This window comes from Protopterus annectens, chromosome 5.part1 (genome assembly GCF_019279795.1).
Source record: "Protopterus annectens isolate FY-2018-M chromosome 5.part1, PAN1.0, whole genome shotgun sequence".
Lineage (NCBI taxonomy): Eukaryota > Metazoa > Chordata > Ceratodontiformes > Protopteridae > Protopterus > Protopterus annectens.
Genome location: NC_056736.1, coordinates 283,544,928 through 283,557,027, shown reverse-complemented (window position 1 = coordinate 283,557,027; position 12,100 = coordinate 283,544,928). Strand labels below are relative to the sequence as shown.

General features: G+C 45.7%; 1 protein-coding gene across 1 annotated transcript in view; it reads left to right on the top strand.

Annotated features, from left to right (window-relative positions):
* LOC122803149 (putative RNA-binding protein Luc7-like 1) overlaps window positions 1–12,100 on the top strand; it is a 1,029,881-nt gene that overhangs the window by 908,807 nt on the left and 108,974 nt on the right. Inside the window, exon 6 of the mRNA XM_044072769.1 lies at window positions 716–892. Coding sequence (XP_043928704.1) covers window positions 716–892 — 177 coding nt within the window. The remainder of the gene's footprint in view (window positions 1–715; window positions 893–12,100) is intronic.

The window sequence follows — 12,100 nt, the reverse complement described above, 5'->3', positions numbered from 1 at the left end:
CTGCTTTCTGGTCTAGGGTGTCATTGGATGTCATTTGTGCGGCAACAACTTGGGCCAAGTCGCATATCTTCATTTCTCATAAGTTGGATTTAATCTCTAGAGGGAGAGCATCCTTCGGTTCTGCAGTGCTCAAGAATATCCTTCCATGAGGGCCTCCCAGGGGCTTGAGGAGCTGGGGACTCTGTCCCACAGGTTGAAGATAAAATGAAGTTAACTACTTCAAATAAAGAAGTTATGTGCTCACCGTAACGTTCCATCTGAGTAGTTGTACTTCATTTTTCTGCAACCATCCCACCCTCCTTTCCCCGAACCTTGTCATGTTATGATCATGTATGGTTTCTTCTACTTTGATTGCTGATTAGTTTGTTTTGCAGCAAACTCGATCTGAGGGAAGGCAGTAGATGGTGGTGTGTTATGGATAGGGGGGGGGGGCTTGGAGCAGATGCTTGTAAAGTTGCAGGCTCTGATCCGATATGGATCTGAATACTCACAGGTTGCAGAAAAATGAAGTATAACTACTCAGCTGGAATGTTATGGTGAGTACATAACTTCTTTTTTTTTTTTACCTATGTAGTGTCTGAATGCAAAAAAAAAAAATTGTACATTAATTATATTAGAAGGTTCTTTCAAGATGGAGTCTCTTCATTTGGATCGCTCTTTTCATTCCTAAAGTTGAATTAGAAAATGCTTACATTTTTCATTCATATTTCTTTAGATCACGGTCCAGGGATCGGAGAAGAAGGCGTTCAAGATCAGCTTCTCGTGAGAGAAGGCGTACTAGGTCCAGGTCAAGAGACCGAGACAGGCAGAGGCGTCACAGGAGTCGTTCCCGTAGCAGGAGTCATCGTCGTAGCTCCAGGGACCGGAGCAGAGAAAGGTCTTCGAAACATAAGTAGGAATTGTTTTAACAACCGAGTACTCTGTGCTATGAACTCCACATTCTAGATACATGAGTCAGCCTGAAGGTAGAGTGTGGTAGAGTATATTGGAGTGTCATAGTTTTATTGTAGTGATTAGGTCTTGGAGTATGTCAAGGTTAAAACACTTGGCTAGTAGTGAGGTGCTAATTGGTTGGGTCATAATGCATATACATTTTCAAGCATTGTATGTAGTTGAATAATGCTTAAATCTACGGATTTTACATCTAATGTACAGATGGTCTTTTCACTGGTAGCAATTAAGGGAAATCACATTTTTACTTGATATGTTGGAGGTTTTTGTTAAAGGGATAGTTTATTAAAGGCAATATGGGAATTAATGGCCATTAGTTTCCATTTCCTGGAGTGAGAGCAGTAGCTACCAGGCCTGGACTTTATTGTGATTTAAATGTCTGTTTTATGTTTTGAATTCATTGCTGCCATCCCTGTACAGCTGTAACAATTTAATGGTCTGTGTTTCTACATGAGATTTTAAATGTGTAGGTTATTAGCATGCCATATGGTATGATCCCATAAAACAAATGTGGTAGTTCATTGCAAACAGTGAATACTTCAAAATATGCATCTTCGCAAAGGGGGTCAGTGGTGCTTCATAAATAGCTGACATCTGCCTTTTCAGTCAATCTTTCAGAGCTTTAGCAGACATTCCTACTGAGCTGAGAGCATCTAATAACCCAGGCATCATGCCATTTTGTGGCTTAAAAGAAAAGTTTGCTTAAGGTTTGTTTTTTTTTTTTTTTTTTTTTTTTTGTCTTGGTTGCAGTAAAGGAGTTGGTATACCTTCTAGGTGAGTTCCAGAGAAAATAAGTACACCGTTTGGGAGTTTTGTTTTGCATGTAATCTTTAAATACCTTGTTTACATCATTGATTGACCCTTTTGGCAGTAGACTTTTGTGCTACTCTAATTGAAAACCCCTAAGATGCTCTTCAACCTGTGGGTACTCTGATCCGGGACAGATCCAACTCTGCCGCATTTTCCATCATCTGAGCTCCAAGCTCCTCCCCTACCCATAATGCCCCTGTCTCCTTCCTCCCTTCAGATCTCGTTTGCCTCGTTAGTGTTTGCATTGTGGTCTGGGTTCTAAGCAACTTTTTGGGTAAGTTTGTGGCTTATTCTTGACTGTTTATCTTCACACTTCTGTTTCCCCCTTTTCATGTTTCTGTATTTGATTTAGCTCTCAGGCATCAGTTATCTGTTTATTAAAAAAAAAAACTTTCCCTCTTTTCCTTCCCTCCTTTTCCTGCCATGTCTCTCCTTCTGCCCACATGGGGGATAGACCAAAATCGAGTTTTAGAAAGTGCACGGAGTGTGGCTGTAAGCTTTCTACAGCAGATGGCCACACACACACTGGTTTGTTTAGGGGTGCCACACCTTAATTCCATCTGTTTGATCTGTGCAGGGTTCAATCTCCCCCCCCCCGCGTTGATTGACAGGATGAATAAACGCGTTCTTAAGGTCTTCCTTCCTCCACCTCTGACGGACGCCCAAGCTGCTTTAGTGGCTTCGGCTGCCTCTTCTGCTTTCTCCTCCCTGGCCTGTGGGACTCAGTCTCCAGCTAAGAGGACTGAGGATGGAGAGAAGCACAAGTATAAGGACCAAGACTGACTGAAAAAGTGGTCTCCCGACTGCTGTGCCTCAGCAGAGCCCTTGGCAAAATCCCACCCGGCAGCTGGATCAGGTTTCCCCGGCTCCATTCCCCTTGTTTTTCCCCAGAGTCCGAGGTGTGTCAAGTCCGCTCCCTGAATCAGCTTCCCCTCACTGTCTCTCTAGGCCGTTGTCTGTGGCTTCTTCCAGGTCCAACCCACAGCCTCTCTGAAACTGAGGTGGACAGGATGATGCGGAGATTTATCCGCACACAAATTCAGATGGGAGTCTTGCCTGCCCCCTCCCCCTCTGGAGCTGAGGGCATGCACTGTCTTTGTCCCAATCACTCCGATCGGATCCCTGGTTTGAGTATTCGGGTCAGAGGCTCCTCTGCATCAAGGGGTCGGCACCAATGGTATCCTGTACCTCAATGTCTGCCATTAGCCTGAGCGGCTCTGCTCCTACTCATTCGGAGCCGACCAGCTCTCGGAGCCATGGCCTCGGCGTTGTATCTGACGTGGAGGTCTCGGTTCTGAGTTTTTTTTTTGAAGCAGAGAGGTCCGCTCGGAGTTTCTGCTCCTGGAAGTTTGGCTCCAGTTCACCCATTGGGTCAGAGGGTGACTGACCCGGCCACGGTTCCCTCTCCAGGGGTACATTCCCCCTGTGCTTTTGGCATGGTGGAGATGGTCCTCTGAGTCCGTCTGGGTTCCCTCTGTATCTGGGCCGGATTCAGCCATCCTGGTCCCTCAGGGACAGCCTGTCGCTTCTCTGCCCCAGGGAGTTTCCCCATGGGAACATATTGATGTTCGTGTTTCACTGTTGGTAGTCATCACACTTGGGTTATCTGCCTGCAGGTAGCCCTCAGTCGGCCAGAATACCTGAGTCTTAGGATTTCTGCGTCGGATGCTGTTGCTTCTTCCATGACGTCAGTGGTATAAAACAGGCAGCCAATGCCATTACACCAGTCTTTCTTACAGAGTAGGAGCCCAAAGCAGAAGCAGTTCACAAGTGCCGGTCAGCCGCTACCTGAAATTTTTGTTTGAGTTTCAAAACCCTAAGTCTTCTAAAGCCAAGTACCCCATTGGGGATTCTTTTTTCTTGCTCTAACCAATGTCAGAAAAAGTTAACAATTGTCTTGCCTGTGGAAAGCAAATACCTCCAAGATTTTCATTCTTACTGCGTCACCCTGTTTAGGCCTAGACCACGACGTTCCCTTGCTGTTGGTTTTGTGCCTTGTTTAACACCCGAACCGTTCGTCGTCGGGCTATCTTTGTTGCTTAATTCTTTCACTCTCATTCTCTGTATTCCGAAATGGCTTCGATAAGCCACTCTACTACCGATCTTCCGAAAAAATGTAAAGATAAAGACAGACCGCATAGGTCCAAAACTGCCGACGACTCTTCCATTAAGCTAGTCATCAGTCCATCGGTACTCGGTGAGGCGCCTTCGCAGCCCCTGATGCCCGCTTCTACAGATTCGCAGGCCTCTGCTGAGACCCATTCGGAGTCCGGTATGCCGAGAGATGCTTCTTCGATTATGAAACCTGCGGATGTCTCTACCTTTGATGGGTCTGGAGCCCAGTGCAGGCACCGGCTTTGGAGGGTGTATTCCGACCTACCGATCGAATTAAACCGACAACTTTGTTTTTAGCTAAAACTACTGAGTTTCTAAGGCCTAGAGTACGCACTACACCTAGAAAACAGACTACCAAAGCGCATGCTCAAGTTCCCATGCCACAAAAACAAATGCTTAGAATGGCTGAAGACCTTATTACCTTAATTAGGGGAAGCCAGTCTTCCCCTGCTAAGAGACAAAGAATGGTTTCATTCTGATAGGAGTCCGATGACTCTGACCCTTCTGATTATGGATTCAGATGAGGAGGAATCCATTCCCTCTGCCTTCCCTCCAGAGGATTTTTCTTTTGGTGAGACCTTCCATGCTTTAGGAGAGCATTTCTGCTGGGAATGCCAGGATGACCCTCAGTCCAAAAAGAGACTCAGAGAATTTTGTTTCCTCAGCACAGGCCTCTAGCTATACCCTGTCCATGGATGTTGTAGAGGATGTCTTTATGGAATCCAATGTTACTCAAGATACTCTACCCCCGGCCCCTGGGAAACCTGACGAGTACTACAGAGTGCCTGATTCCCACAAATTTCTCTTCAAGAATCCTACTGCAGATCCAGAGACCATTTCCCAGGGACTTAAAGGTATTAAGGCTACTACAGCCAAAAATCCTACCTCTTCAGACAGGGATTCCAGAGCTTTAGACAGATGGGGTAAGAAGGTATATACCTCTGCAACTCTTGCCATCAGGGCATTGAATTGCCAGTTTCACATGTTGAAGTACCAGCAGCATATTATGGAACTAATTAAACGAAAAATGGTGTTACTTCCAGATTGTGCAGAAAATAAAGATTTACAAGAGCTAATGCATTCTGCCAACCAAGTTAGTAAGCATACTTTGCAGTGTGGCTTCGATGCCCTGGAAGCATCTTGCAGGGTTGCAGTCACTGGGTCTGTACTGAGAAGGCATGCTTGGCTGAAGGAACAAACCTTCCCAGATCATGTCAAATCCAAATTACTAGACGCTCTTTTAAATAAGGACTGTGTATTTAGCACCAAAGCAGAAGAGGTTCTTAAAAATATGGAAGAAAAAGCAAAATCTTTGCAAACTGTTAATTCTTACAAGTCCAACCACCTAGATTCAGTAGGCATTGGCCTTCTAAAAACTGGTCCTTTCCAGCCCCTTCCAGGCCTTCTCAGACCAAACCCAGGGGAAACAGGCCACCCAGACTACAGTCTCAGGGTATGCAGAGATCTAAACAATGGAGTCCCCCCACCTCTAAAACAGGGTGTGGTAAGCCACCCCCTTATGGGAAAAGTTCACAATGACTTGGCAATTATCCTGCCCAGCCCTGCCCAATTACTTGTGCCTCTAGGAGGAAAACTTGCCCTTCTTGCAAAAAACTGGATGTCCATCATCACTCAGGACTGATGGGTCCTAAACATTTTGTATCACAGGGGTACAGATTCTACTTCCATACTCTGCCATCCCCAAACGGGTTTCCAGACCTACCTCCAGACCAGTGGACAGAGGCCCAAAGCAAGTACTTTTCCTGCTCAATATCAGAGCTATTCAACCTGTTCCAGTAGAACAAAGGGGGCAGGGTTTCTACTCCAGACTTTTCCTGGTGCCCAGAAAAGAGGGCTCTTTGCACCCAATCCTGGATCTATCAACTCTCAACACCTTTCTGGTGGTACCAAAATTCAAGATGCTTACCCTGCAACAGCTACTTCTATGCTAGCCAAGGATGCATAGTCACTCTAGACTTAAAAGAAGCTTATCTGCACATCCCCATAAAGGGAGTCCTGCAGAAAATATCTATGCTTCAGGGCTGGTTTTATGCACCATCAGTTCTCTGCACTTACCTTTGGCTTATCTTCTGCGCCCCGAGTATTCTCCAAGTACCTGGCTCCAGCCATTGCATACTGCAGGCAGAGAAATATCCACATTTTCCCATGCTTGGATGGCTGCCTGATTCAGGCGGACAGTCAGGAATTGCTGCTTCAGTACCTGACATTTGTAAAAAGCCTTTTCACTTCATTGGGATACACCATCAACGAAAAGAAATCACATCTGGTGCCCAGTCAAAAGATGGTATTCCTGGGAGCAAGCTTGGACGCAACTTCCCAGATGGCATTTCTCACTTCAGGAAAACAGGTCTATCTGACAAACAACTATAAACAAATGGCCACCAGAACCCAGCTAACTGCAAGAAAAATACTGCAAGACCTAGGGTTCATGGCCTCATGTATTCTGCTAATTCCATATGCAAGACTGCATATGAGGAAACTTCAATTGTACTTAAAAAAAAAAAAAAAAAAAAAAAAAAAAAAAAAAAAAAAAAAGTTTGGTGCCAGCATTCTCAGGACCTGGAAACAGTCATTCCAATCATACTTCGTCTTAGGGTAGAGTTCCTTTGGTGGGCAGAAGCATGTAACCACAACAAGGGACTGCTTTTCACTCAACCTCTTGTCGCCCAAACCCTGACAACAGATCATCAGACTATGCATGGGGGGCTCACATGGCAGGCAAGTGCATTCAGGGCCACTGGAGCCCCGTGCAAATTCTCCTGCACATTAGTCAGAAAGAGATGCTAGCTGTACAGAATGCACTGACAGCTTTCAAATACCTTATCCTTCCAGGACAACTGCTTATATAAACAGACACCACAGTTATGTGGTACATAAACAAGCGGGGGGAACTCGTTCTTACCCACTCTGCAGGTAAGCCATGGCCTTGTGAAACACAGCCTTGAACAACCAAGTGCATCTACAAGCTCAATTCCTGCCAGGCAAACAAAATTCACTGGCAGACTACTTGAGCAGAAATCTCATAGACCCACACGAGTGGAAATTGGAGCCCAACATCTTCAACCTTCTGATCCAGAAGTGGAGGACACTGGAGGTGGACCTATTTACCTCTCCCAAGAACCACCAGTTGAGCAAATTCTGCACCAGGATCCCTCACAGCAGGGCCTGGAAGGTGGATGCCCTATCCTTTCAATGGGAAAACCTCTCAATTTATGCCTTTCCTCCTCTCAAAAGTACTACTCAAGATAAAAACAGGACAGGCCAAGGGCAATTCTTATTGCCCAAGATTGGCCACGACAGCACTGGTATCTTGCGCGTTTGATAACATTGCCACCCTGGCACCTTCAACAGACTCCTACTCTGCTGTCCCAGCAGGAGGGACAGATTTTGCATCCACGTTTGCAATTCCCTAAACCTTGCAGCTTGGCTTATCCCTTTAATACACCCTCAGCAAACAGGTGCTGGACATCATTCTTGAAGCCAGAAGGCCTAGTACTAGGAAATCCTTTACAGAAAAGTGGAAAAGGTACTGTTCTTGGAATCTGTCTCTAGGGAAGGACACAGCAGTGCCCTCCTTAACTCTAATCCTGGATTACCTAGCAGAACTGCTGCACCGAGGCCTGTCCTTCTCCTCTGTTGAGATTCATGCCTCTGCCATCTCAGCTCGGTATAATACTGAGCCACTTGTATTTTCTCACCCTCTCATCAAACGGTTCCTGAGAGGGGCTAACAACTTAAGGCCCCCTAGGAGAGCTCCCACCCCTGCCTGGGACCTTAACTTTGTACTGGAAAAGCTCACGCTTCCCCCTTTTGAACCTGCAGCTTAGCAGAGTTAAAATTCCTGTCTTGGAAAACAGCCTTGCTTTTAGCCATAACTTCAGCAAGAAGAGTGGTCTGGGTTACAGGCACTAATGGCTGTGGAACCTTTCATTATTTTCCATGCTGACAGAGTTTCCCTCAGGACTAACCCGTCCTTTATGCCTAAGGTGGTGTCCAGTGTGGCTCTAAACCAATTCATCCATTTGCCAACCTTCTCCCCTAACCCTCAAAATAAAGGGGAAAGGATCCTGCACTCCTTGGACGTGCACAAGACAGATCAGGTTCTACCTTGACAAGACTAAACCGTTCAGAAAATCTGACCAGCTCCTAGTCAGCCTTGCTACAGGGCCAGAGGGTAAGGCCATTTCAAAGCAAACCATTTCCAAATGGATAGCACACTGCATCCATTTCTGCTACAGGCACCATGGGAAACCTACCCCACAGGGGATCAGACCACATTCCACTAGGGCTACTTCCACCTCTACAGCATTTCTCAGGGGAGTCCCTACAAGGGACATTCTAGGAGCTGCAACCTGGAGTTCTGTTCAAACCTTCACCAAGCATTACCACTTAGCAATCTTTTCTAAATCCAGGGCTGGATTTGCTACAGCAGTCTTGCAAGGCCTACTAGCCAGCCCTACCACTTCTTGACTGCCCCCACCCTTCCTCAGCTTTGGGAATCAACCAAAGTGTGATGATTGCTGCAACAGTGAAACACGAAGAACATAGTACAGTTGTGTACACTTGCCATAAATGTAGGTGTTAAGAGTGTATTCACTGTTGCAGTCCTTGGATGTTCATCGTGTTACACTGCTGCAGTCATCACACTTGGGTCATCTGCCATCAGGCGGTCCCGCAGTCGGCCCGAGTTCCAAAGTCTTGGTCCAGCGCCGGTTGCTGTCGCTTCTTTCCTGACATCAGTGCGACAGGGGTATAAAAGAGGCAGCCGACGCCATGTTCTTCAGTCTTTCTTGCCGCGCGGTGCCAGAAGTAGTTCGCAAATGCCGGTCGGCAGACTCCTGAGATTTTCAAATCAAATTTCAGACCGAAGTCTTCAATAAAGCCAAGTACCCCGTTGGGGAACCTTTTCGTGCCTCAGTCCAATGTCAGAAAAAGTTAATAATTGCATTTCTTGTGGGAAGCAAATACCTCATAAGGATTTTCATTCTTATTGTATCCCTTGTCTAGGCCCAGACCACGACATTACAGGTTGTCTGTTTTGTGCTAGGTTTAACAAACGAACTATTAAATGTTGGTTCGATTTTGCCCATTATTTTGGTAGAAAATTTAATTATACCATGCCGTCGGAGCAACTGACGACCGGGATGCATAAAAAGCGCAAAGATAAGGACAGGCAGCCGAGACCCAAACCAGACACCAAGGCCTCTGCTAGACCAGTCTCCAGTTTTCAGTGAGGCACCTACGCAGCCCCTGACTACCACTAATTTAGAACCCCAGCCTGCATCCGACTCCCAAGCAGAGATTGCAGGGCCTCCAGAGGCTTTATCTTTAGGCCCTTCCGACTCCATGGCTGATGGGGATTCCGGTGCACTTGAAAGGCAGTCAGTTGCTGAAGGTGTCTTTAGACCAACTACACTTACTATTAAATCCTTTGCAAAACTGCAAACTCCATTAAAAGTAAGGAAGCCTGTACAGCAGTCTCCAGTGCAAGGCCCCATGCCTAAGAAACAGATGCTTAAGATGGCCGAATACTTAATTACCCTCATCAGGGGTTCCCATCCCCCACCTGACAAAAGGCCTAGACAGGAGGAGGACTATGCTTCCTCTGACCAGGTTTCGATTACCTCAGATTCTTCTGAGGAACAGGAGTACTCTTTTTTTCCTCCTTATGAAGACTCTGATGCTGAAGAGTCTATTCCTTCAGCATCTCCCCCAGAAGACTACTCTTTTGGGGGAAACTTTACATACCATGAGGGAACATTTCCACTGGGAAGGCCAGGATTACTCTGATTCTAAGAAAAGGCTCCGAGAGTTCCTCTTGCTACCCCAGCACAGACCCCTTGCTATTCCACCTGTTAGACATTGTGGAGGATGATTATTCAGAATCTAGCCTTTACCCAGATTCATTACCTCCTGCACCAGCCAAACCAGACAGATACTACAGATTCCCTGACTCACATAAATTCCTATATAAAAGCCCCGTTACTGACAAAGAAACCATTTTCCAGGGTCCCAAAGGGGTTAAGACCTCTATTGCTAAAAATCCTGTACCGTCTGAAAGGGATTCTAGAGCACTAGACAGATGGGGAAAGAAAGTATATACCTCAGCTACTCTAGCTATGAGGGCCTTAAATTGCCAGTTTCACATGCTGAAATATCAACAATATTTGATATCTCAAAACAAAAAATGAGCACTCATACAGAGCAGCCTGATTACAAGGAAATGCAAGATTTGTTGCATGCAGCAGAACAAGTGGGAAAACGTACTTTGTAATGTGGATTTGATTCATTGGAAGCTTCTTGCAGAGCAGCTTTAACAGGGTCTGTCATTCATAGGCATGCTTGGTTAAAAGAATAAACTTTACCTGATCATGTTAAAGCAAAGTTATTGGATGCACCCTTACAACAGGATGTTTTATTTGGTGTGAAAGCAGAAGAGGTTTTAAAGAAAATGGAGGATAAAGCAAAATCTATGCAGACTGTCAAGGTTTTTTTTTACAGGTCCAACCCCCTCGTTTCAACAGAAATTGGCCAACTGAAATCTGGTCCTTTCCAACTTCTGACAGACCTCAGAGGGGCAAATTCAGATGCCCAAGGGGCAGAGGTCAGCCACAAGGCTCTTGCAAGCCACGACAATGGGGGTGCCACAACCCAGAAAGGAGTAGAAGACAGGTCTCAAACTATCAGAAGACGATCACAATGACTTACCCCTCAGACTGCCAAGCAAATCACTCTTGGCAGCTCCCTTGGGAGGAAAACTTGCACTTTTTGCAGACAATTGGCACATCATCACAAAAGACAAATGGGTCCTAAATATTGTAACTCAAGGATACAGGTTCCACTTTCACACTTTACCAAGGATAAAAGGAATGCCAAACCTGCCATCAAATGAACGGACAGAGGCTCAGACAAATTACAGCACTCATGGACATGAGAGCCATTACAGCACTCATGGACATGAGAGCATTCTACACAGGAACAAGGGCAAGGATTTTACTCAAGACTTTCTGGTTCCCTGAAAGGACAAAGCCTGGAGACCCATTCTGGACCTTTCAATTCTAAACACATACCTGGAAGTACCCAAATTCAAGATGCTCACACTACAGCAACTTCTTCCCATGCTGGGCAAGAAGGCTTGGCTAGTAACGTTGGACCTCAAGGAGGCATACCTGCATGTCCCTATCAGACAAAATTGCAGAAGATACCCCCGATTTTTAGCAGGTACAAGTCATTACCAGTTCTCTGTACTGCCCTTTGGCTTATCTACTGCGCCCAGGGTCTTCACAAAATGTCTGGCACCAGTAATTGCATACTGCAGACAGAGGAATCCAAATATATCCATACCTGGACGACTGCCTTATTCAAGCAGACAGCAAGGACATTCTTTTAAAACATCTGGCGTTTGTAAAAAAAAAACCTACTAAGTTGCCTAGAGTACACAGTAAACGAAAAGAAGTCAAAACTAGTGCCCTCACAAGACATAATATTCCTGGGTGCCAGCTTAAATACAATGGCCCAGTTGGCTGATCTCACTCCAGACAAGCAAGGACAACTGACTCAATACTTCAAAATGATGGCAACAAAGACCCAACTCCCTGCAAGAAAAGTTCTGCAGGCCTTGGGATTCATGGCATCTTGCATACTACTAATACCATATGCCAAACTGCATATGAGGAAATTACAATGGTACCTGAAAAGCATATGGACTCAACACAGCCACAGCTTGGAAACAATAATACCACTAATTCCCTGCCTTCAACAGGAGTTTCTTTGATGGGCTCAGGCATGTCACCTCAACAAGGGTCAGCCTTTCACCTTGCCCACAGCCAGGCAAACAGTGACAACAGATGCATCGGATTACGCCTGGGGAGCACCCATGGCAGGACAGTGTATTCAGGGCAAATGGTCTGCAGATCAAATGCATCTCCACATCAATCAAAAAGAGATGCTAGCTGTACAAAATGCCCTAACAGCTTTCAAGGACCTCCTACATCCAGGACAACTTCTAATAAAGACAGAAAACACCACAGTGATGATACATAAACGGGGCACACATTCCTACCCCCTATGCAGGCAAGTAATGACCTTGTGGAACACAGCACTGACCTACCAAGTTCAACTACAAGCACAATTCCTGCCAGGAAAGAAAAATACATCGGCAGACAAACTAAGCAGAAATGTCATGGATCCTCACGAGTGGAAA